The following is a 25,310-nucleotide window of genomic DNA, read 5'->3' as shown; positions in this document are numbered from 1 at the left end:
GATTTTTTTAAACAGGGGGCTCCCTGAGCATCACTGAGGTATCTGAGGACTGGAAATTAAAGTTTAATTTCTCTCCAGGCTCGGCAGAAGAGGAGTTTTGAGGTTTAATTATCACCCAGCTTGGATTCCTGACGGCTGAGGACCGTGTTGGAGAGGCTGGTTTCCATTGTGTGGAGTGGATAATTATGCAGTCCTCTCCCAGGCTCACTGAGTTTATTGTCCAGAAGAATCTTCCCAAGCAAAGGGGGGAGCAAATTTACAATCAGAAATCTGTTTTCACAGCCTGCAAAAGTTTCAGCTTGATGTTAACAGAGAAAGACCTTTGCAAATATTTGAGATCTTCTGTGTTTATACACATTTACAACAAAAACATCAATTTGCCTTATAATCAGTCTTTTCCCCTGTAGGTTGCTTAGGAAGTAGTTTTGTAAACTCAGGAGAGCCCTTCTGCAGCTGGACTGCTTTGTGCTACTGCTTTCTAAGCAGAATTCCTTCAAAGGCAGTTGGAATTTCTGCATAAAGCGTACTGGCCCATTTGTATGTACGGTGTTGAATATAAGATTTACAGCCATCTGAAACTGAGTAGGGCTTCTTACCTGGGAGGTAATGCTAATGTGTCCAGGAGAAAATGCTTTCGGATTCAAACAAATCTAAAATTTCAAACCAAAACTTCTTCATAACTGTTCTGTTTCACCAGACTTTAGACTTTAACCTGATGTCTTCTGTACGGGCTTTTGAACTTTTGTGATTAGAGGTTTGTTATAAAATTGGAGAAACTTCAGCAAAGGGCTTGCCAATTATGCTGAGGTTTTAACAACAAGGTGTTTTAACAATCCCCCAAGGTGGGGGAAATCTGTGTGCATTTGTGTGAGCTCAGATTTAGAGAGAAACATTTTTGTGTACATGGACACAATTGTCTTCATAGCCTTCTCCAGGCCCTTCCTTTCTCACAGTGCCTGCAAACCTTGACTGTGGTTTGGCCGTTATGCTGCTGAGGCTGTTTCCAAACCAACGTGGGTTCTTGGCATTTCCCAGCTTGCCTGTATTCATTGAGCCCCTCTCTTTGGGACAGAGGCCATATGTTGTTTCTATAATCATACTGAGCCTGGTGCTTGTTGGCTTTCTGTGTTTTAGGATTACTGATTTCTGTGGAAAAGCTGGAAATGGTAACTCCTAAAGATGACACATCTCTTTTCTGTCAGAACTAACTCTGAAATCTCTAGCAGTATTTTAAAACAGCCAACTGTTTCCAATATAACCTCCTTATTGCCTGTATCCCATTAGTATCCCAGGGTCCTAAGCCAGAACTCGTTCCCTGTGTGCCCTTGCCTGCTCTCCTTTCGCCTTTCTTTGCCAGCCACTGTGCAGTTAGGTGAGAATTTCTGTGGGAGGTGGAAAACAAAAATGCTTGAATGGTTTCATATTGAGTCTCATATGCCAATCAAAGACTTAGTGATTTCGTTTTTGCCTTTAAATAATTGTGGTACTTGCTTTCTGGAATTTAAGTGAAATAGCCATAGGTTTTCTCATGTGTGGTGCATTCAGGATAGTCATGGAGAACAGAACTGAAGTGCTGTTGGGTCACCAAACCCATCCCTTTGCTTCAGGGCAGACCCAGCTGTACCTAAACTGCTCCCAACAGATGTGTTTGTATAACTCGTTCATGAAAGCCATGATCAGTGGCAGTTCCACAACCACCCAGGGCCATCTCTTCCAGCCCTTCTGTATCCCTGTTATTAGAGAGCTTGCTCTCCCTGGGTGAACACAGAGAGCAATTTATTTGCTGCTTCTTTTGATGATCATTTACATACCTGAATCCGTTACTATGTCTTTGTTCAGTCATTTCTTCTCCAGGCTAACCAGTCTGCGTTCCTTTGGGCTCTCCTGCTAGATTATGCTTTCTGCACTCTGATCCTTCTTATTTTTTTCTCCTCTGAATTCCTTCCAGGTAGTCCGCCTGAGTCTTGAAGCATGATGCCTAAAACTGGACACAGATCTGTATTCAAGATCCTTAACAGTGCTGATGAAGGAGGATTATTTTCTCAGTTTCTATATAGAGTTCTTGCTTCTCCATCACAGTGCGATCCCACATACTGCTTTTACTGGAGCATGACATGGATTCTTGTCCATGTTACATATGGCAAGAGCCCTCGCGATCCTTTTCCACAGAACTGCTATGCATGAGGAATTGAGGGATGCTGCCACAAAACTGTAGGTCCAGTTCCATGGAGGCTTTGGGTATAGTACGTTGGCTGTTTGATGGGTCAGCCTTTATTGCTGCTGTAAGGACAGGGACGGGGTCTTCTCTGGCAGTAGCCCAAGTGAGGTGGGAGGGATTGTGTTTTGGATGTGGGAGGGAGGAATTAAGCAACTGGACTGACATAGGTGGAGATCAGTACAGCACGTACTCTTACTGTCAAGAATTCTTCCCTTTCATCATCTTGGTGATTGCTGGAGGCTGCAGCATCTATTGAGGTGCACCCAAAAGGAGTGGACTCCTCTTCCCAAAGCATTCACACCATCCCTGATGTTTTGAGTCCTTAATAGCCAGTAGTTTAGAGTCGTAGAAGCCACTAATCGGCTTTGGGGCTTTTTTTAACTGGGTCACGTGACCGAGTTACCAAGATTAAAGCAGCACGAGGAAGGAAAAGAGGCTTAAACAACTCCGGGTGCCTGGCAGGTCATTTTAACCTTTTCATAATCATTAAAGCTGCAGAATCCCATTATCTGTGAGAGACTTGCAGCCCAAATGAGTGCTGTTGACACAACTTTTGTTCACCTCTCTCTTCCCCCAAGGAAGAGTCCAGCCCAAGTAGCTCATAGGATCTGAGCATGTCAATGGAAAGATCCGGCCGTTCCCTTCTGTACATCAGTGATGTCCATTGCACCAACGAGAAGCCATACATGGGTATGTTCAACGTGGGGGATTTAGCTCTCAGTATCTAAAATTAGTCCCTCATGGAAGGTCCTGCATGGGCCATACTGTGGTAGATCAGCCCTTGTCCATCTGTAGCAATAGCGGAATGGTATAGGATGAGGAAGATTATGGTGATCTCCTAATTCACTGCTTTGGCACTGGTCAGTAGGCTGTGACTTTGCTGGATTTGGTGGCAGCAGATCTTGCACTGTTTCAGTATAGCCCTGACCATGGGAAGTGAAGGTTTTTGGTTGAATCTGTATTGACTAAGGAATGGGACAATCAAAGATCCTCCAGTCTGCTGATGGTATTTATGTTTTCTTCAATTCAGTTTTTTACTTGCAGGTTTTCATGAGCACAGCATCACCTACATTACTCAGGCGGATCTTGCCCTGTTCTTACAGCTTCTGCATCTTTTATTGTCTCCCTTCCTATCAACCAGTAAGCACTGACATAGAAGTGCACATATCACACTCTGGAAGGGTGACTCTGAACCACATAAAATTTGAACATTCTTCTGTTTTCTCTGAAATTGTTCTATTCAAGTTATTTCAGTCAATTGAGCACATCTACATGGTTGGACAGCAAATGGTGTCTTAAAGAGGTCAAGCAAAACCTGAAATCTGCCCAGTGTCACAGAGCTTTGGTGGGTGCCGCATGTATTGCAGCACCTGGAACTGATTCAGGGAGCACTTGCTCCCTCTGACAGTGCAGGCTTTTCTATGCACAGGGCAAGCACGCTGCAGCTTGTGTAAATTAGCTTCCCTCTGTTACACATACACCAGTCAGAACTGTCTGGCTGTGCATGTATTGGACATGCATATTTCTAGCACTGTGTTTGCATCTAACTACAGTCCATCCACTTTTGCTTGAAAGCTCAGATTGAGTCCGAACCTCAAATAAATCCCACGGTGATTGTTCTTGGAGTATTGTCCACAATTAGGCATTAAAACCCAACTTGTAAAGCAAACACATATCTTTTGCTAGGGTGTTTGCCTTCAGAATCTCTGGAGGATAGAAGGAAAGATTGCCCTGGGAAGCCTGGACAAACAATAGTGACTGATCATTGTGGCTGAGCTGGGCTGTGCAGGCAGTGGGAACAGGAAGAAAATTTTGCTAAGTAGTTTGGGAATCACTGCATCATTTTTTCCTATAGAAAGACAACAAACTGTTCTGCCATTCTCCTGTGTGGAGATGTAACTCACGCAGCAAGATAAAATAAGACTCTCTTTGCTGCTTTATTTTCCCCTTCCCACTAAGCAGGTTGTACAGGTTGTGTGGGTTAGGTACAGTGGGGGTGCAAGAGCTCTCCAGCGGTTCCTGCTTTGCTTTGAGGTGTTAGAAGGATGGCCCCTGTGAAGATTGTAACGTAAAGGTCACCCAGGTGAAAAAGGAGATCGGGGTAGGCACTTTCTGAAGAGACAAGACAGCTCTCTCCTGCCTGCTCTGCCATACCAGGGACACACATGCACACACTCCTTCTTTCCTATCGGCCGCGTCCTAATGAAATCCTGATAAGGTATCGGCAGCTCTTGAGCTGCTGTTGACAGTGGCAGCGGGCAGATGTTCTGCTGTGCTGGAAGGTGATGTCATGGCTGAGAGTCGCAGCAGTGAACAGTGAAATCCGAAGTCAGAGAGACCTTATCAGACTTCTACAGACTGGCTGGAGGCCGCTAAGCTCCCAGGCAGGCCTAATGAACTGGAACTGAATTGGGAGCATGGAGTCTTGGAAAAGTTCAGAGCTCATAGCTAGAGTCTTGCTTGGAAACGTTAATTAAATAGCTCCAGTGGCATGTGTCCCATCATGCTGCCTGAGCAGTGCTTAGCAGCGCAGCCTTGTCGCCAGCACGCAGCCGCTGACATGGGATGGTTTAAAAAATGTGTATTAATCTGAGACTGGATTTCTGTGTTATTTGAGATTGACGGTGCACTTCTCTGTTGTCTTGAATAGTGCTTTAATACCTACTCAATACTTGAAACACCTGCACTTTCACAGTACGAGGCCCGATCCTACCAGTCTTACTCAGACAGGTGTCACCATGGGTTGCATCGGATGTTCTTTTCCAACCTACATGATTCTGTGGTTCTATCAATTGGTTTTGATGGTAAGAGCAGAGAGATGGGGGCTGCCTAGGAAAAATCAGAGGCTATGATTTTGTCCACCTCTAGAAGTTTTCTTTAATGGCAAGGTATAAAAATATGTGAGTTTCATTTGCTTCCCAGCTGCTGTGAGAGAGCCCCATTGCCTTAATAAATCACGTTCTTCACACGACGTAACCACTGGCCAATTTTTCAGCTTGCTTGTCTATGTCAAGAAGCAAAACCAGCTGAGCAATAATAACCTGAAATATTGTGCTGAAGAGTAGAGGTGTGATAACAGAACTGCTGACAAACAGTGAAATTTTTATTGAGAACACATGAAGATCTTTCTATGAGATGATCTTTAATGGAAGGGGAGGAAGCAGAAATGCCCAACATCCCATCACATGAGGGAGAATGAGGCAGCTGGTGGCAAGGTGTAAGCCTGGCAGAACATCTCTCCTTCCTGTGTCTTTCTTCCTCGGGTTTGGGGGAATCCTTTTAGGGTCGCTGCTTTTGGTGAGGGGTGGAAGGGTCTTGTTGGCAGGACAGTGGCAAAGCAAATAGAGCTGTGCTTTGCTGTTGTAAATCATACTTGTAAATGTAGCACCTAGGGAGGAATCACAGCAGGAGGCCATTTCGCATTGCCCAGGCAGGGTGCAGGTGCTGTGACTGAGGCAGCTGGGAGCTGGGGGGCTGTGAAGCATCCTCGATCCAAGGAGTGCAGTGTTAACCTTTTCTTACATCTCTGTTGTGAACTGTGCTAAGTAAAGGCATTGCATTTCTTACATCCATTCAAGTACTGAAGTAAGGAAAGCCTTGGTATGAGGTCTTAAATGTGGCTCGATCCCAACCATGTTGCTACGATGCAAGCTTCTGCTCTGCGTGCTCATGGTTTTGAGAAATAACATACGTGGAAGTAAAAAGCATTTGTTACTGTCAAAATAAATGCATAATTCATCTTACTTACCCCACAGACGGTTTCCTCTGAAATCTCAAATGAGGATCAGAAAGGCTCCAGTGTTTCTGACTGTTTTTTAAAATGATGCTGCTCTGTGCTCTGCAGGCTGAGAGATTGTTTTGATTGTTGAAACAGTTTCTAATTTCTGTTTTAAAAAAGCTTCAGGAGCCAGGCAGTTCCTGCTCCATCAAAGGGCATTTAGTTAAAACAAGGTAGAGTGATTTGTCTTGCCTCAATTTAGCTGTAATGAGTATTAAGTGGTTTGTCTATGTGGAGAAAAGTTATTCAGCTAGATTACATCACAGCTGATTCCAGATGGAGTGTATTTTTTAAGACAGTAAATCTTGAGGGTGGTGGATAATAAAAGTAATGCTCCTTCGTGGGCTGGACTGCAACTCTTTTACCTCTCATGGAGATAATGTGAGGAGCTACGTCCAATTAGTTCTTCAAAGGCTTTATAAAGAAACAGACTTCAGGTTTTACAGCTCTCTGAACAGTTTAGCTTGAAGCATTTACGTTGTGTAAGCGAGTGATGGCTAATTATGGCACTCTCGGTACAAGTTCTGTCAGTGTTGCTCACTGGCTGCCTGGAGAGGTGGTGTGCTGGGGCCAGCCCTGTCCTCCTGCTGCCGAGAGGTGCTCCAGGTGTGGTGGCCAGTCTGACGTGTGCAACAGGCAGGGTTGTGGGTGGGAGACACAAAGTTTTGAGGGGAAATTCTTTCTATCTTGTGCCATCTGGTCAACTAAGGCAAAGACTGCTCATATAGCTGCTTCCGGTGACCCTGAGGAGTGTGACAAGAGGAGCATTTTGGTCCTACTGCCATCCCAACCCAAGTGACCGGGCACCCTCTTGAGAAGTTCATCTCATGTGTCTTTGGCCTCCATCTGTGATTCTGCACTTTTTCACTGTGCCATGCATTCCCAGAGCTGTGTCCTACCCTGCCAGATGGGGTAGGACACATTGGTAGGCATCTGGCGATGCACCAGCAGGTGTGGGTGGGCTCAAAGTGGGTGCCATGTTGTTCTGTGAGGTGATGGCCCAGTTGGGTGTGCCAGGGGTCTGGCTTGTGCCACTGGGGAGAGCGTACTTGGGCTGAAGGTGCAGCATTCCTCAGGGCTGACAGCGAGCTTTGACAACGTGCTGGGACCATTCATTTAATTCCAAATGATGGGAATGAGGGGGTCCGAGCTGCCAGCATTCCAGCTCTGGTGCCTCTCTTGGGTGGGTCAGTGGGGCCATCCTCGCCCCACGGCTGTGAGGGAGGCAGGCAAGGGGGGAATCTCACTGATAAGAAGAAGGTCAGAGGCAGAAAAATGCTGGGAATGTGTTTCTTGATCTAATGTGGGAGAGACTCGGCCTGGAGTGTTACTGCCTGCTGTCATGGGATTCTTTAAACCTGAGATCAAGGTGCAAATGGCTCATCTGGTGCCCACCTCAGCACAGGCAGGCCCAGAGGATGGAGACTATCCATCTCTGAGGGTAAGCTGAGGATGGCGGTGGTTCTGAGCATTGTTTCTCAGCCTTTGCCTGAGATGGAGCATCTTCTGCTGACAAAGGAGCTAAGTTGATTTTTTTTCTACCTAAAATTTATATTACTGTGATGTGCTTTCTGACTGAGATCAGACATGGTTTGGGGTTATACAGTGTTCTGTGAAGAATTCTAGCAAGTCTTAGAACAGGTTTTTAAGGCTAGAGGTGACTGTGGTATGCGTTCCTTCCTGGAGATACAGAGGTTGCCTCCCCAGCATGTCCAGAGAATACCTTTTTCTTTGCAAAAGATTTGAAAAAAGTGAGAAAATAATTTTCTCCCCATTTCCTTTTCTTAGGCAGCTATGGCCAATCTCTTGGTCACTCCTCATAGCTCTCAAGACCTAAACACAGCAGCTTCTGTGTCATTATTCAACCATTTAACATTACCTCTGTACAGATTTTAGCAATGCTATAGCCACCACATGAAGAGCATTGCTTGCGAGGCTTAGGGTGTGAGCCTTTACTTTGAGCCATGTACCCCTGTGCTGGAGGGTAGGGATGCCAAAATGACCTCTTCCAGCTTCCCTGCTCTCTGGGGGCACAGTATAGGGAGGAGGGCTCAGAAATAGTTCCCGTAAGCTGTTGTTATTGCTGCTGTTTGCGCACAGCATGGTGCAGGGATCTGTACGTAGCACAGTCAAGATACAAAGTAGTGGTAAGAGATTACAAAAGAAGTGGTGGAGGCACTGCTGCTTGTGAAGTGGACTTGAACTGCACGCAGGAGAAAGGCTCAGTACAGACTGATTGTTCTGGAGCCTGTGTGTGTGACCTGCAACACGTACAGATCTGTAGCACTATCTAGCATTTTTGCACTTGTTTATGCAAGTGTTGCTGTCTTTGCAAGGTATGCACACAGGGACTGTGCTCAGTCCATATCTCTGAGTCTCAGGAAGGTGTGTTGTCAGTCCTTTGACACTGCTTTGAATCTTTCCTTGGAGCTGCTTGGGATGCCCCGATACTCCGAGATGAGTATCAGGAACTGATGTATTGGGATAGCTGCATTCACTGTGTAAAGGTGCTCTCCTCTGCTGTACATGCTTCCTGTGAAGCTGGAGCGCAGCGCAGGAGGACAGCTTATCTGGCCAGATCCACCACACGAATGGAAGGGATGGGGTCTCAGCACGTCTTTTGATGGAGCTTGAGACTGTTCTGGGCACTGGTTAGCCAAATGGGCATTACTGGGCTGAGCAGTGGGTAGAGAAGAGGTGAAACTGTGCTTTGTGAAGTCCTTAAGGATTTTAAATTCCCCGTCACCTTAATGGAGGACGGGCTCATTACTAATTCAGCAAGTTGTTGAAGCTAGTGCTGAAATCTTGCTGACTAAAGCAGAGATCTTCTGTAGCATTTTATTCTGCATTTCTGTATGCATGACTAAATTCATGGCACTATTAGCATGAGACCTCGGCTGGGAAGGTGCTGTGGATCAATCACACAACCTGCTTTCTCTGCCCTTTTCCTGGGATCTGTGGACTCCTCTTGTGGTTGAGCTTCTGTTGGGCAGACAGTTTGCCATCTCTGCGGCTGAAGGCGATGCTGTTGTGAATCTTTTGGCCACTTAAACCATTTGCTAAACTTACACAGCTCCCTATGGTGTCTTCTTATGCTTTTTTTATGAGGATTTATGTGGATTTCCTGGTTTTGTACAAAGCATGATCAAAACAAAGCCATGAACATGTTTCCTCTGAGAATGCGCGTGCTTGAGTTGGGCACTTTACTCTGGTGGGTCCCACTGTTCCTTTATGGGCAGTTCGTCTCTTGTCTACGGTAGAACTTCTCCAAGCATATTCCAATTTTTCTCTTGAATGGTCAAAGCACTCTCAGTGCTAAGTGGTAGCTTGCCTGCTAGCTCTTCTGCAAAACTGCCCAAAGAGTGGCCAAGAAGGTGCATTCAGGCTTGCACTGAGTGCCTTTGGCAGGTGCTGGCACAGGGGAAGATAAGCCTCTTGGCACAGTGTGAGCCTAAACCTTACGCATGTGCATGTGCACGTGTTTCTGTGTGCAGAGATATAGCTGGGGGTGCCTGCTGACCATGCTGAGCTGGTCCGGAATGGAGCAAGCAGCAGCCCTGCGCTGTGTAACGCTCCGTTCCTCTCTGATTCATGCTCAGCATGAGGTCCTTTGGCTGAATAGTGGCTTTTGCAGTCATTCCATAACAAATGAAATGAGGGAAAGCATAATTCCATTTCACAGAGCCCTTTTAGCAATGCAGAGATTGTTCAGGTTTCTTTCTCATATGCTAAAGCTGCAAAACCCCCTCCCTCTTGTCCTCCTGCTGTAACAATTCACAGCCTCCGCTCCCAAATTGACGAGTGGAGGAGAAGCCTTACAGACGTACAGGTGGATGGAGTGAGTTATTGCAAGCTGTTAAGCTCAAAAGAAAATGACTAAAAGGTTTCCCCTAGGTTCCTTTAATTTCTTCCCTGTGAAATTTGCAAATGTGTTGGTTCAATGCACATTTCAAAACAAAAAACAGATGTTTTGGATAGCAGTAAGCCCCCCCAGAGCCCTTTGGAAAGTTGTTTCTGTGCCAGGTCACCGTCTCTGGTGTCACTGTCTTACTGTCAGGGTAAACTGGCCATTCGATTCCATCAGGCTGAATATTGCTGTACTGCATGGGGTTGTGCTGTACCTTGCTTTTCTACTTTCTGTCATATAGCTCCACTAGAAAAAAGAGGTCTCGTGGGTGGGCATTTCTGCTGTATGCTTCAGGCTGTGTGTATGCTTCAGCTCGGTGCCTGGCTGTGTGCCTTGTGCCCTGTTACCGTGCTGGGAACTCTGGCAGGGATCTTCTTATTTCTGTGAATTTTTCAGTTGTTTTTGAAAGAAAAAAAGTGTGTGTTTAAGAGGGTTGTTTATTTGAACCTGAGAAGAAGCATCTTGTTCTGTCGTTGAGTATTTTGATGCATTTTAGATGAATAAGAACATCCTTCAAAGCTCAGAAATTGCTTGAGAAAAATTATGAGACTGTCCTTCAGCTTCACTGTCCTTCCTTTCTCCCCTTCCCCCATGTTGGTGGCACTGATGGATTCATGGAAGGTATTGCAATTACTGAATCTCAGCTCTTGAGATTCTCAAAACCTTTTGGCAGAGTCCCCTCCTTACCCATCATAGTTGAGTTTATAGTCAGTAGCTCTTTCTCAAACTTGCGTTCCACAGGGGAAAGAAATATTTTGCTATCTGACAGCACTTACCTCTAACACAAGAAATTGAAGCGTATATTTTCTTTCTTCCTAAAGATTCATCTTCCAACTACATCAGACAACTTGAAACAAAAGTGAAACTGCTGGAGGATGACAACAAGCTTCTCTCTCAGGTAGGTTATTTATTCCCTAATAGATATTAATGTGGCCTCAGGCTCTGTTCTCCGGTTTCTATGTGGTTGTCTGCCCACCTGAATTCAGTAGGGACTTCTTACAAGGTGAAGAGCGTAATGCTGTGAACTCCCTGCTAATGGAACTCGGTCTTCTGTTGCTATCCGCTTTCTGCAGTAATGCTACCTCAAAATTGCCTATAGAGAAAAAAAGTCTCTGTAAGTGTCCCTGTCTGTGTGTTGAGGTGGAATACAGCTGGATGTACATGAAGGGTGGGCAGGGGGGCTTGGGGCTCTGCTGGCACCAGCGGCAGTGGTACATGCATTGTGCTTGCACGTGGACACCTCCATGCAGTATGAGGCTCCGGCGTCGCCAGTGTCCTTGCTGCGGGATTTTGCCTTGCTTGCCCATTTACATTTGCTTTTATCTTGTTGAATGAGAAGGCTGTAGTAAAAGAACAGCCTTGGGAGTAGTTTTGTGCAGTGCTGGCTCCTGGCTTTTATTTGTGATCTTGCTGAAAGCAGAGCAGACGTCTTCAAAACTGGCACTTTTTGCTTGCATCCGTCCTTCAAAGTCTACTCCACGTGCCGCTGGGCTTTTGATCATTCCTTGTGCTTACCTATCTATATATAGGAATGTCAAGCAGTGGGAAGAAAACAATCCTTCTGTTTGATGTGTCCCCTGGATCCCCTACAGTACAGCAGTCTGTGTAAAGAGGGGCAGCTGTGCTGAAGTCAGAAAAGTGAAGAGCTGTCTATTTAAACCATCAGAAGAGCTCCCCTTTTTTTTCCTGTTCTCTGCATCTTTTCACTGTTGCACTGTTCTACCTCCCTGGCATGTTAAATGTGTTTTCCCTAAACTTTGGTTCTTACTTCAAGCACTAAGTTTCAGAATCATTTTGTTCCAGGTTCTTCGCAGGTGAACTAGAAGTTAAAAAAAAAAAAACACACACAAAACAAAACAGAACTTTTTTGTCAATTTTTTTTTTCTTTGCATTTCACTGAGTCTGAAAAACAGACTGCTCTGGTATCTTTCTTTTGTTTTATTTCTAAAATATTCCTGTTAAACAATAAAATTGAAAAGGAGGTTATGTGCTTACTGAAATTTCAATAAAATAATTCTGGAAAGTCATAATATTATTGAAATCCACATTTTGACCAGACTGGTTGGTATTGCTACCCATGATGCGTACTGAACATGGATGCTGAACACAGAGCACTGAAGGGTTAAAACCCCCAAAGGACACTCAACAACGGCTACCGAGTGGCTTCAAGTATTAATCAATTGCTAATTTAATTTTAACTCCCTCTGTCTTTCTCCCAACCCCTGTGCTGGCGGGTGGTGGCTGAAGCCCCGAGATGATTCCATTGGAGATATCGATAAGCAGATGGGCTGTGCGTGTGCAGCTGCCAGGGACACGCATGGATTTGGGGACGGGCTCTGCTCAATGTGCCCTTGGCCAGGCTTCAACCTGCCACGGCTAAGCTCGGCATTCTGTTGGGCCTACCTTCTGAGGTCAAAAAAAGCAGTCTAATTAATGGGTTGCTCAGCCCTTCTGCCTTTATGCTTCATTTTCTATAAGAGTCCACAGACTATGGACAAAAAGAGGGAGGAAAGTGAGGAAAACTTGTCTATGCACACACTCACGTGCACATGTACGCATTGTTCCCAGCACTTTCCTGGAAAAGTATAATCCACTTAACCGCACTCTTTCTTGCTTCATCTGATTGGAAGGTGTTTAGCTGTTACCATGTGGACCTTGGGCTAAGACTCTAGTCTAAAAGGATCCTGGCAACATGTCTCTTGTTTTTGAAGTTGCCAGGTGATCCTGGCAGTTTGAACTCGGCAATGCCAAACTGGCTTGTCAACACCAAAGTCACATTTTAACTCAGCCTGGCTTCCTCCCTGGGAGTATTGACATTGCAATAATATTTGCAGTCCGATGTCAAGAAGTTCTATCACCACCGTGCTGAGGAGTGATGAAACCTGACATCCTAAGTAACAAACAGTGCCTGTGCATTAAGGGATTAACAAATCAGTGGTGGTTATGGAAGTCTTCCTGGCTACTTTCCAAGTGCTAAACGTAGAGGTAAAATAGTGCTTCATCCAGAGAAACCGGAGAAGCCTGGTGCTGCAAATGATATTGTGAGCTTGATAAGAGGATTTATATTACAGTGACTGGTGAGACAATGCATCTCTGCTAGCTGGTGCATCCTGAGTGAGATTTGTTGCTTTATCTTCTTTGGCGTCTAGCAGGTGAGGCTATACTGGGTTGTGATGGTTGTCTTCCTGTGTGAGGGTCATGGAATCATAGAATATCCTGAATTGGAAGGGACCCATGAGGATCCTCGAGTCCAGCTCCTGGCTCCACACAGGACCACTCAAAATCAGACTGCATGACTGAGAGTTGTCCAGATGCTTCTTGAATTTCTGGCAAGCTTGGTGCCACAAGCAAGAGCTTGGTGAGAGATCTGAGAGCTTCCCAACATGTGCTGGGGTTGCTGCCTTGCATAGTGCACGTTACCAGCACCCAAGGGTGCTGTGATTCACCCCACTCTTCTTCTGGTGACTCATTGGAAGAGATTAATGGAGAGGGCTTTCCTCCCCTTGTGTGGTAAGGAAGTGCCATCTCTCATGAGCTGCACTTTGCGGTAGAAGGAAAGGAAATGGAGAAGTGAATGTTATTTAGGGTAACCATATATGGATTTTTTTGGTTTTCACTTTTTTTGCTTTCTAGGGAAGGAGATGTGTATTTCCAGCTGGGAAGTGAGCTTCTCAAATTGCTTACCCATCAGTAATCGCTGCTCTTCCCGTCCTCCTTTGAGGAGAAATGACTCCAGTTTGATACTGTCTTGACTCAGGTTTACAATATGTTGTTTTGCCGGCATGGCCGTGTTATCTAGAAAATCACGCTTGTGGAGGGCACCACTATGCTGGCAAAACCACTGGCAGCACTTCTGACAATACATTGATCTTGTTGCCTGGTTTATATTAGATTGGAGAGATGCTGTACCAAATGCCACAACTGAAAAGGTGGATGTCTGTGGTATAACCCCAGTAGCAAGGACCCCACAGTGTCCTGGAGCTGGTGGTGCCATCCTTTCTCACACGTAGAGCTGGTTTCTGTCCTACAAGCACAGGACCAGGCAAGGGGAGCGGCTCACGCTGGGCTCCCAAAGAGCCTCCATGCCAGCCTCATCATGGCTGGTATTTTGACGTGGCAAGGTGTGGTGGCAATCCCTGGCTAGTTTCCAGCTTCCTTTTATAGGAGAAGAGCAATCCAGATTTGTTACTTGTGTGTAGGTTTAACTGTCAACGTTATTTTCTCAAGTTTTAGTTGAGGTGTAAAGAACAAGGACGTAAGCTCTCAGGAACATTGGGTGTTGGCTGTGGAGAGCTTCACAGGCATCCCTTTTATTGTCTGAAATTCTCCAGGGAAGAAGCACACTACATTCCACTGTGTGCAGGGATTTGATTTGTGCCACAGTGTGTGTGAGAAGTCCTGTTTTTCCTCTGTGTCTTTGAGGGGAACGTACTGGAAAGCTGAACTTTCTGTTGCTGCCTTTGGTTAGGGAGATGAGGGGACCTTCCGTATTACTGAGATACAACCTCTGTGATGAGAGATCATATTTGCTTTTTGTTGCTGAGCTGAAAGTGTCTGAATCGAAAGTAAACCCCTTAAGCCACCTCACGCTGCCCCTTAAACTAAAAATGAATTGGTAATTACGTGCTTTTCCCTCAAGGTTGGAGAAACCTATATTTAACAGCTTTGGGAGCTCCAGAGGTCAGTTCTGGGTGGTTTTGTAACTAATGCATATGTTTTAGAGATAATAACAGTGATGAACTTTTGGCCATCGTTTACATTATTTTACATTTTCAGATCATTCTATACAATGGCAAGGATTAGGTGCTTACAACTAAAATTGCAAAATGTGTAGGCTTCATGGGCTCATCTGCTCTTCTCTCTCCTTGCAATGAAGTCCTGTGCACTGTGGTCTTGGTGTGTCTCTGTTGAGCCCAGTCCAGCTTTTCCCTTCAGAGTGGGTATGCTGGAAGCATTTTGCTACTCAGAGATGCCCAGGGCATGTTGCACACCTTTGTTTCAGAAAGCCCAGCTTGGAGAGGCAGACACTTGGGACAGCAGCGAGTGACGGGACGTTTAACAATGAGATCCTGATGTTTCTTTCAGGAAGAACGCCAGGAGCCCTTGTGCTGAGCAGAAATAGGAAAAATTCTTCTCCAGGGAGGGGACAACCCTGGGGAGTTATCAGGAACTTCTAAGTATTTAATTAATTCACCACACAGACTTCACTATTACCAGCACCTCGGTGCCTGCCTCCCTGCTGTTGGGGATTGAGAGTATTCTTGGGAGACCCTTTGTACGCCAAAACAAAATCTTGAAAATTGTGCTTAGCCTTCTTTTTAAGAAGCTGTGTGCTTAGACTGAGTTCCGTGCACTTGGCACAGGCATGCACCTAGCAAGCAATTTCTGGCATATTGTTCTGAAAATGAGGAGGAGAAAATGGACCCCAGGATTTCAGGGAGCTTGGAGATCAGTAGTACTGCACAGGATAAAGATGTAAATGCAGTTCAGCAGAGTTTGGTCTCTTCCTGAAGAACGGAGGATGGAGGAGAGGAAGGAATTACACACAGTGTGCTGGCTGGCTGCAGGAGAATCAGGCTGCAATTTCTTCACTTGCTCTATGATCACCCACTTGTGTGCCAAGCCTGCCATGCTCGTGCACTTCTCTCAGGGCTGGGATCAGGTCCTTACACCGGTGCCTCTCTTTGAACTGCAGCTTCATAGGTTTGTTGTGAGGCTGCTACGTGTGCCGGGAGTGCTGCGCGTGCTCACCACAATGGAGCAAAATTACAAACCTGTCTTATTTCCCTGATGCCTACCTGGTGTTTGTGTGTGAGAGGGATAAGGATAATTGCTTTAATTTGCGGTATCGCGGGGGAAATAGGATTTTTTGTAATGGAGAGCGAGTGAGACATGAAAGCTCTCCAGTGCATTTAGTCTCCATTTGAATTCAGAATGCTGAAGACGACATGCCCTAAGTTGCTATATTCCTGGTTTTATGCACTGTGTAAGTGTTTAGCTGCGTGGTAATTTTAATTCTACAAAAAGAAGATGCACATTTGGGTCCTCACCCAAATATTCATTTCAAGTAAATAAGGAGACTTTCTACAGAATTCCACACTTTTTGGGGTACAGCTCACACAGAACCATATTGTTATGAGACATTCTCTGTTGCACTCTCCAAGTTGTAGTTCATTACTTGTGGTGCAAGAAATTTTAACACAACCCCCTAAATGTAGCTGTGGCAGTTACATAAGTAAACATAGCATAAAAGAACAATCTGTGATTGTGTTTCCTTTCACTTCCTTCTTTTATGAATTAAAATAGCAAAATTGATCGACAAATAAATGGACTCGAGATTTAAGTAAACAATACCTATTTCTAGAGTACAGTGTTTATTTCTTTTCCCCCAAGTTACGGGTGTATGGTTTTATGAAAGCAGTTCAAAGATATCTCAGACTTGGATCCAAAATACTTTCAAGTCTTTATACAGTGGAATTCGTTCTGTTGACTTTGGACATCAGTGTCTTGGGCTGCTACCCCCAATATTTAATATTCTCTTGGCCTTCTCCTCCCATTCTTTGATAGATCCTTCTGAAAAGCAGGATCAATGGCAGAAATTAACTTCTGCAACTTGCAAGGAAAGCTGGACGATGGACTCTGTGTTCTGGGGTTTGTAATCCGTGGAATCAAGTGATTCTATAAGAATGTCATCTGGCATGTAGAAGTAGAATTCCCTAAAACCTTCAGAAAGTTCCGAATCCAGAAGGCAAATAACAGGTAGAAGGAAACCATGCAATGAATGTTGAATCTTATGATGTTAAGATTATCATATGATTTCTTGCAACTTAAAATTTTCAAAGGACCAGACCTGTGTTGCTGTGGAGGAGTGCGAGTATGAGAGAGATATACACACACAGAGATCTTCCATGCCCCATTTGTTTCTGTTCTGGGTGAGCAGGAACACTGGGTTTAATGAGGCTCAGTTCAACTTCCAGCTGTGAAATGCAGGATTAGTCATATCCTGTGCCTAACCAGTTCTGTAGCAGTTTCTCCAGATTCCATTTTTTTGCTTATAAGGACAGGATCGGGAAAAAATCTGTTAATTACAGCTAGATTGGGCTATGGAGTAACATTATTTCATGTCTCTGTAATGTGTGGAGTTCAAAGTACACAGCTTCTCAGTGATCGGTCAAGCTGATAAAGACTGAAAAATGATTTCAAAAGGAAACTAAACATTAGCTGCAGAGGGTTAAAAACCAGACTTTTGCAATAAGGTCAGTGCTAAATTCTAGACCAGCTCAAGAAATATTCAGTGCCTGCTCTCTGAAAACAACGTGGGGAGTATAGAAAAGATGCTAACCTTCCTTTCTTTTGGGAGAAAAAAAAAAAAAGACTTTAGCCAAAGCAATACGTTTCCAGTTTTGTTTTGCTTTTCATGAAGTCACAAATGCAAATCTTAAACTGTAGCAGACTTTTAAAAAACATTCAAAGTATCTCATCACAAATCAGACTGGTTTTAGTTGATTCTTCCCACCTGTTCCGCCCTGGTGCAGCAAAGTGGTTTGAATATTTGAGTGATCCACTTTAGAAGAGAGGAGCTTGAGTTTCCGTTCTGCCTTGAGCACTGCTTAAAATGAAGAGAGGAACGGCCAGCAAAGTGCTTGGCCAGCTTGGTCACAGTGTTAGCTAAACCCCGCAGGGGATTTAGGTCTTTGTTGTCCTCACTCCCAGCCCCTTTATTTTATGGGGCCTGGGGAGCCCCATGTGCAGTGCTTTGGCCAGGTTTCTGCCAGGAGCTGCGGTGGTTCCCTTTGGCCTCTAGCCTGGAGCACAGCTGTGAAAAGAAAATGCAAGGTGATGTGAGGGCATGGTCCTGAGTTTATTCCTTTGAGTAATGCTACTTCCACATCTACGTGTACTCACACACAATGGGGCAGCATTCCTTAGCTTCTCCATTGATTTACTAACGAAGAGACTGATTTTGCTGCTAATGAGCCACGGATGGGCTCCATTAGTCTGCAACTCCTAAACTTATTGCTTACAAGCCACAGACCAGAGGAGGGCCACACTGAATGTCAATGCTTATAGCTCCATTTGGCGTGTTAACTATTGAGCTGCATTTCTGTTTGGGTTATAGGCTGTACTGCTTGAATCTCAGCTGCGCCAGCCCATGTCTTCTCTAGAGCAAAACCTGCCAGTTGTGTGATTATAATTATATAGTGCAATTTGGTTTGAGCTGATTATCTGAGCCTCCCATGAGTTATGGGGCTGATCTTTCTCTGCTGGTCAAAAACAAGAGGAAAAAGACGCGGACACGCTTGAATATTAACAGCATGCTAAAGTTCTCTTCTCAGTTGCTACAGAGAATGGAGAGGTTTGAAACTTGCACTGCTTTTATTGCTCATACCCCACTGAGATAGTAATAAAAATATTTTTTTTCTCGTAGTGGTTTTACATGGCAAAATCTGCTAAGCCTCTTACTGACTGTCTCTTGACATTTATTAAGCCTTTCCCACACTGTTAGTTCCCCCAGCAATAGAGAGTTCTGATTTTTTACCACTGCAAGTGGTGGAAATCTGCTGCTTTGCTCCTTCAACTTGCATGCATGCAGCTCGTGGTAAGAGGGGAGAATCAGAGCATCAGTAGGAGTGGGGTGTTTATTCTTGAGCTGTGGTTGTGACCTGCTGGTTGAACACCAGAAAGAGAACTGGGAGACTATGTGATTGGAACACCACGGTCCTCCAAGGCCTTTACCACCAGTGTAAGGAATGATCTCAGGGTGTACTGTGTATGCAACAGGGCTATGAGCCAGTGTAAAGGAATTTAATCTCTCCTGTTACTGAAAGCTCATATGACATGAAAGATGTTAAATAGTTTTAATCTCATCCCTTATTTTTTTTTCTTATTTGCAGAGTTCTTAAGAAATCAACATGTTGATTTTTTTTAATTGCACTCTCATGTGTGTAGTTTCCAGCTTGCCTGATAGGTGCTACTGGAGCTAATGGGACTCTTCACGTATCCTTGAAGTCAGATGTGTGCTTTGCTGAGCTTATTTTTGCTTGAATGTCTTGTAGTGATAACTGCAATTACAGACCTTTAATTTAATTATTACCTAGCTTCACACGGTGAATTGTACATCCCTCAACTTCCTGGTGCATGAGACCCTAAAACATTGACTAATGCGATAAAGGGGAAATCTTTGTGCAAGGTGATGCAATAGGGGATGTTCAGCAGTAGGATCAGCAGCGGTGTGCTCAGTTGCCAGGTTCTCTGCTGACTTACTGCAGCATTTTTTCACTTAATTTGAGATGTGTTTCAGCTTTGCTGTACCTCAGCAACGTAAAGAGTTGCTCTGCTGGACTTAGGAGAACTTGAGCCGGGTTGTCCTTACTGACTGGTTTGTTCTGATAGTGCTGTTCAGCTCTGTGGGTCTGGTAAAATATCTGTAGTTGTGAGTAAAAGCAAGGTGCTTGAACTTAGACAGCTGTCTTTGGGGTCAGCATGCTCAAAATGGGGATAATAAGATCTTAATGTTTGTGCAGATAATAATAGTTTCTGCAAGATTCATTAATACGGGAAAATGAGGTTGAAGTTCAAGTAGTAGTATTATCTATGTCAAATGTTGCACCTAAGAACAGCTTATTCTGGTGATCTGTGGTACAGACAGAAATTAATCCAAGATGATAGAATATCTTTTTTTTATTTAAGGTTCTAAATGTTTATATAATGTTCTTCTGTTCCCTTCTAGCTGACTGAATGCAACAGCTTGCCACGAAATTTCAGTAAGGTAGAGATAGCTGATGCATCCACAAACAGCTTTTTGGATCTGGGGGCTGCCTGTTAATACTGGTGCTGGTTGTTTGGGGCTCTGGTTGCTTGTTCTTTCACATACTAATATGGGCCATTTCCAGTTTTTAATCATCTGAATGTATTAAATATGCCTCTAATTATTTTTGATTTCCATCCTGTACTTCTGCAAAAGATGTTTGTTAGTAAAATCTTGAGTTTTGACCAGCTTCAAATCTAAGCCATATACCTACATGAGAAGTTGGTATTTCTATCTAAATTACTTCAGCAGCAGCATGTGTTTGGAGTAAGAGGAAAAGATCTTGAGCTAAACCTACCATTTAATTACCCAGTTGCAAACAATGGGTTGCTGAGTGTCAAAATTGATGCGGTTTCAATTACTGGGACAATTATGGTGTAGAAAATTGTTGCCAGTAGGTTTAAGAATTTATACTGCAGCGACAAGCAAGTAATTCAGGTAATGGGCAGTACAGCGGTCCATACAGATGAAGGCAGCCCAGCTCACTGAACTGAAATAAAACCTTGCTCTTTTTTATCATCACAAAATTAAATAACCAAAAGCCAAGGCCTCAGAAGAGTTTCTCGTCAGAATTTCCGTCAAAGATTTATGGGCAGAAGTTGGATATGAAGAATGATATTTTTTTCGTATACACATTTTTTCATATAGAAAATTCAAAAAATTGTAAGCCCAAATTCTTATAGGCGTACATAGTCAGTATGGGGTGCTTGCTCTATAGTTAGGGAACAGTTTCACCATAATGTTTAAATTAGAATCATAGACTCATTAAAGTTGGAAAAGACCTTCTAAGATCCTCTAGTCCAACCTCAAACCACCCCCACCATGCCCACTAAACCATGTCCGTCAGTGCCACATCTCCACATTTCTTGAACACTTCCAAGGACGCTGACTCCCCTGCCACCCTGGGCAGCCTGTTCCAATGCATTACCGCTCTTTCTGAGAAGAAATTTTTCCTAATACCCAACCTGAACCTCCCCTGGTGCAACTTAATGCTGTTACCTCTCGTAAACTACAGCTGAAGGAAGTCCTGTGCTTTGTAAAAGAATGGAATAGCCACTAAAAAATGGAAATTACTTCTTTCTCTCTGAGTGGTGGATGTTGGCATGGCATAGTAATTTGTCCAAAGAAAATCTAATGAACTGGTGTCAAAAAATGAATGGTTGCCAATACTGAATTCATCACAGTATTCCTTTCCCTCTAGTTGCATTTCATGATAAGATGCATAATTTCTTCTAAAGTTATGTTTATTAGGAGATTAATTATTAATAAATTTGATGTATATGTAATCTGCTGTCTCTTGAACTTAATGCCAGTTGTAGGAAAAGGTGATGGTCGTAAAGCCTTTGAACTGACAGTCCTCTGGGCAGTCTGCTGTCTGTGACTCACATGGGGTTGATCCTGCTCTTAGTACTGGATGTGTTTTCCTTTCCCTCCACTGAGGGACTTCCCAGAGGTAAACAGAAAAGCGTTGGATGAGGCTTTTTATGAAACCTGGCCTTTGAATTGGTGCTTAGTTTTCTTCTGCATGGCAGGGGGACCAGGAGAGGAAGCTTTCACAGGGCTGAAGATTACAAAAGAGTTAAGAAGAAGTGGCACAAGCAGCATCTCAGGTGCTCAGCCATAGACTCAGGTTCCAGCAGGCCTGTCCCTCCTGGCTTCTGCTGCACACTGGGAGGTCGTGGGTCTCCAGCAGTCCAGCACCACATCACCACATCTGCCAAACCCCCGCTTGGGGTTCTCATAGGCACAGGGTGCTTTAGGGTGCACACCTGAGTTGCTGCAAGGTGACCCCGGAGTCCAGGGGAGAAGGGAAGCTGTGATTCTTGGTAAAGGCTGTAGTATTTCCCTAGAGCACAGAGTCAAACTGATCATTTATGATTGCTCTTTCTTTTTTAACCTCTGTTCAGCCTTCAGCTGTAATGACTTAGTGAAAGGAGAAAATAGTGTTTTCAATTAAAGGCTACTTATGTAACGACCCTATTTTGGATGCTAATTCATGAATTACTGGAAGCTGACAGTGTCGCTTTTTAATTTTTCTCAGCCACTTCAGCACATAATTCTAATTGAAATTGTTCTGGGTTTTTTTGCTAATATCTTTCATAAATGCTGAAAGTATGTGTCAAGTAAATTTCTCTCTTGCTGCATTTAACTTCTGTTGAGAATGATCCATTTTGTTAGATCAAAGTGTTTCAGAATTAAATCCCTATCTTCTTTCTTTTCTCCCTTCTAGCAGAAGTAACACTGAAGTGTAACAGAAAAGATAATTTGTCTGACTTGTCCATAAGTTTTCAACGCTTTATCTTCACAGTTGGTTCAACATGGCCATAGCACTGATTTCACTTTACTGGACAGAAACAGAAAGGAAAATAAATGTTTCTTCATAGTAACTTGACCTTAAAATACCACAACCACTATCCATCTTCATGTGTTATTTGTGTTATTTTCAAATTGAATCACTCAGCACATCAGGTCAAAAAGTCAAAGGGTACCATTTCTTCTCCCTTCTAGAAGAATGGAAGGCTTTGATGGGCACAAGTGTTGGGTGATTTTTTAAAAAATGTAATTCTAGGGCTTGCTAAGCACCTTCATTTCTAACTAAACTGTTTAAATGAGAAATTATTTTGTATGGAAAATACTTGCCACTTTCCACCCATGGCAGTCATCAGATTACTTCTGTTTTCTAGGGAGACTGAAAGGTGGGTTTGCAGTTCATTTATATTAAAAAGTGTGGTTTCTTGGTTATATTCTTTTCTTATCGACATGAGTAGGTAAAATTCCTTCCCTGCCAGGAGGGGCGTATTTAGGTCCATTTCTGTCATAACAGGACTGACAGAGATCTCAGGCTTTGGTCCAACAGCAGTGTATTCCGAAGTCAGTTCAAGTTCTGCCTAACTGAAAAATACAGCAATAAATGTCACATCCGTATTTTCAGATAATAAAGAGTTATTGTGTCTGGGGGACTGCTGTGGAGCTGTCAGTGCTGTCAGGGTAGTGTGCAGGCTTGTCCCTGCGCTCATCAGCTGGTAAGGGTAGGCAGCAACATGCAGTGGCATTGGATTAGACCTAGGGGAGATCTTGCACTTCTATACTGCTCTGAGATGTTTCTCTATTTCCTTTCCATTTCCTCTTTTTTTTTTTTTTTTTTAATTTAAACATTTGGATGAAATAGGTGTTTGAAGAAAAGTTCTCAGTAGAAGAGCAAGAGGTACTCCAGAGTCGTCGGTGCCCGGTTGTTGGCATTTGCAGGGGACAAGAGGATTTCAGGATGTACAAGTTGTACATTTGAATGGGTTAAGACCAACTGTGTGCTTCAGATCTCCTCCTTCAGTTTCCATTTATTTTAGTGTCCTTCATCTCTTACTGTACCTCAGCCTAGAAAACATGCTCCCCAAAAGTTCAGTCAACTCAGCGCTCTTCTATGGAGGGTTTTAGTACAAATGGAAAATATTTTTGTGATAAATTCCATGAAACCCCACTGGAACAGGCTGCCCAGGGAGATGGTGGAGTCACTGACCCTGGAGGTGTTCAAGAAACATTTAGATGTTGTACTGAGGGACATGGTTTAGTGGAAAATATTGGTGATAGGTGGACGGTTGGACTAGGTGATCTTAGCTGTCTTTTCTAACCTTGGTGATTCTATGATTCTATGAAATAGGAAGTGATTTTACCTGAAAGGTAATTTATTATAGACGTGTTGCACATTAATTGAGATAATCTCCAACAATGATGATAAACGGAGATGATCAGCAATTGTACTTTTAATGCTGTTCTGACTGGAAAAGCAATTTGGGTTTCACTTACATCTCAGCAATGAAAATTGGGTTAGGTAATAAGAGATTTCATTTTGTGAATGAATTGACAATGCAAATACCAGGATTTTTAATTTAGGCTTAAGTGGAGTAATGGCTACTCATTCTGATGCATCATTAGTCATATTGCTTTTTAATGAGGGTTTCACTTTCTTTTTCTGGTTAGCTCCAACACTGATAGCGAAGCCCAAAGAATATATAAATGTTTAGGGAGGTCTGATAAATATGCATCACTACGCTATTTTAATTTAAAAAGAAGAAAAAGCGATTTTCCTTCTGTGGCAAAAAATACACTTTTGCTTTTAGTGCAAGAAAAATAAATAGTGCAGAAGTGTGACTGTTAGTCCGTTGTAAAAACTTCTCAGAGTAAGATGTGATTTGAAACACGGTCTAAAAAGTGCAGAAGTACAACTGCATTGAGTGGAGCGCTCCTGAAAGGGACTGGCTTTTCTGCTGACAGCAGTAGGAAAAGTAGGAAAAAAAATTGTGTTTTTTGGTAATCTCCAGCGCAGACATGTTATGAATAATGGAAGGTGATGATTTTTCTTGCCCTTCTGAATTCACACCATGCCCCAAACACCACATTCCTCTTCTGAGTGTATCTTTGTCCAGCCTTTTTGTTTTTTAGATTTCTTTTCTATTCTTTGCTCCTCTTTTTTTTTTTTCCTTCCTACTCTTTAATTAAGGGCTCGTTTTGATGTTCATTGAACTCAGTGGGAATCTTTCCATCAAACTGAATGCATTAGGTCAGATTCATCAGCATTAGTCGCTGAAACAACCTAACAATAGTTTTGTCACACACAGATTCACTGTCTTAAATGGGATTTGTTTAAAAAAAGCAATTGAACTAATCCATTATAAACACTTGTTTGAGCAGGGTTTTGACTGTATCTGTGTATTTACCAACACAATTTGAATCAATTTAAGCCAAATTGAAATTAATGGGCACTCCTGCTGCAGGCGGGAGCACAGGTCAGTTAAATTAAATCAGTTTAAACCAGCGTGATTTTAGCCAAAGTGATGGTGTGTGTTGACCAGAACTAGCTCTGGTGTCCCTGCTTCCTTTGCTGGCATTTTGATTTCCTACGAGGATGACCTGGAGTGTGTTGAAACACATGCTAGGTCTAAAATTGACTAACCCCTTGAGATTTTGGGACAAGAGGACGAGTTCCTGGGAGACAGAAGCAAATGAACACCTCATCTCTTTTTCATGCCTGTTTCCACACTCTGTTTCCCCACAAGCACATGGCTCAGTGCAATTTGCAGAAGTCTGAAGCAATGGGAATGGATTTGAAGGTCTAAATACCAATGAGGCAGAGAACGTCCTAGAGCAGAGTTTTGAGATGTGTGGCATTGGGGTCTCCAGTACATGGCTATATCCTCACATTTTCTCTACACTGTTTTTTTTTGCTGCCTTTCTCATGCCTGTGTGAGGACCTCTTTATCCCAGACAGCTGGTAAGGGTGTGGGAGGGATGCACTGAAGGAGCAGGCAGCAGAGACCCCTCTGCTTGGGGTTGCTGCTCCTGGTGCCTATGAGGAGTGAAGAAGTGGCTGCGTGGACAGTGGAAGCAGAACCAGCTGGGCTACAATACTTCCAGTATCACCACCAAGAGACCCCTACGTGTTACACGTCTGGGACACTGCCAGGAAAACAAGGGTCTGGTCATCATTCTTCTTTCTGACCTTCTAACCCTCCTTTGAAAGTATTTACCATGGTGAAGAGAACTCAGTTTTGTTCTGGTCTTTTTGTATACAGAAGGAGTTTTGTATACAGAGGGAGGCTTCTTC

General features: G+C 43.7%; 1 protein-coding gene across 2 annotated transcripts in view; it reads left to right on the top strand.

Moving 5' to 3' along the window:
• CCDC85C (coiled-coil domain containing 85C) overlaps positions 1–25,310 on the top strand; it is a 102,711-nt gene that overhangs the window by 51,692 nt on the left and 25,709 nt on the right. Inside the window, exons 2-3 of one of the 2 annotated variants that reach the window (XM_021403314.1) lie at positions 10,725–10,801; positions 19,634–19,672. In XM_021403314.1, the coding sequence (XP_021258989.1) occupies positions 10,725–10,801; positions 19,634–19,672 (116 nt within the window). The remainder of the gene's footprint in view (positions 1–10,724; positions 10,802–19,633; positions 19,673–25,310) is intronic. The other variant, XM_021403315.1, reaches the window with a different exon arrangement.

Source organism: Numida meleagris, chromosome 6, assembly GCF_002078875.1.
Source record: "Numida meleagris isolate 19003 breed g44 Domestic line chromosome 6, NumMel1.0, whole genome shotgun sequence".
NCBI classification, from domain to species: domain Eukaryota; kingdom Metazoa; phylum Chordata; class Aves; order Galliformes; family Numididae; genus Numida; species Numida meleagris.
Note: the sequence above shows the minus strand (reverse complement) of the source record. Positions and strands in the feature narration are given on the sequence as shown.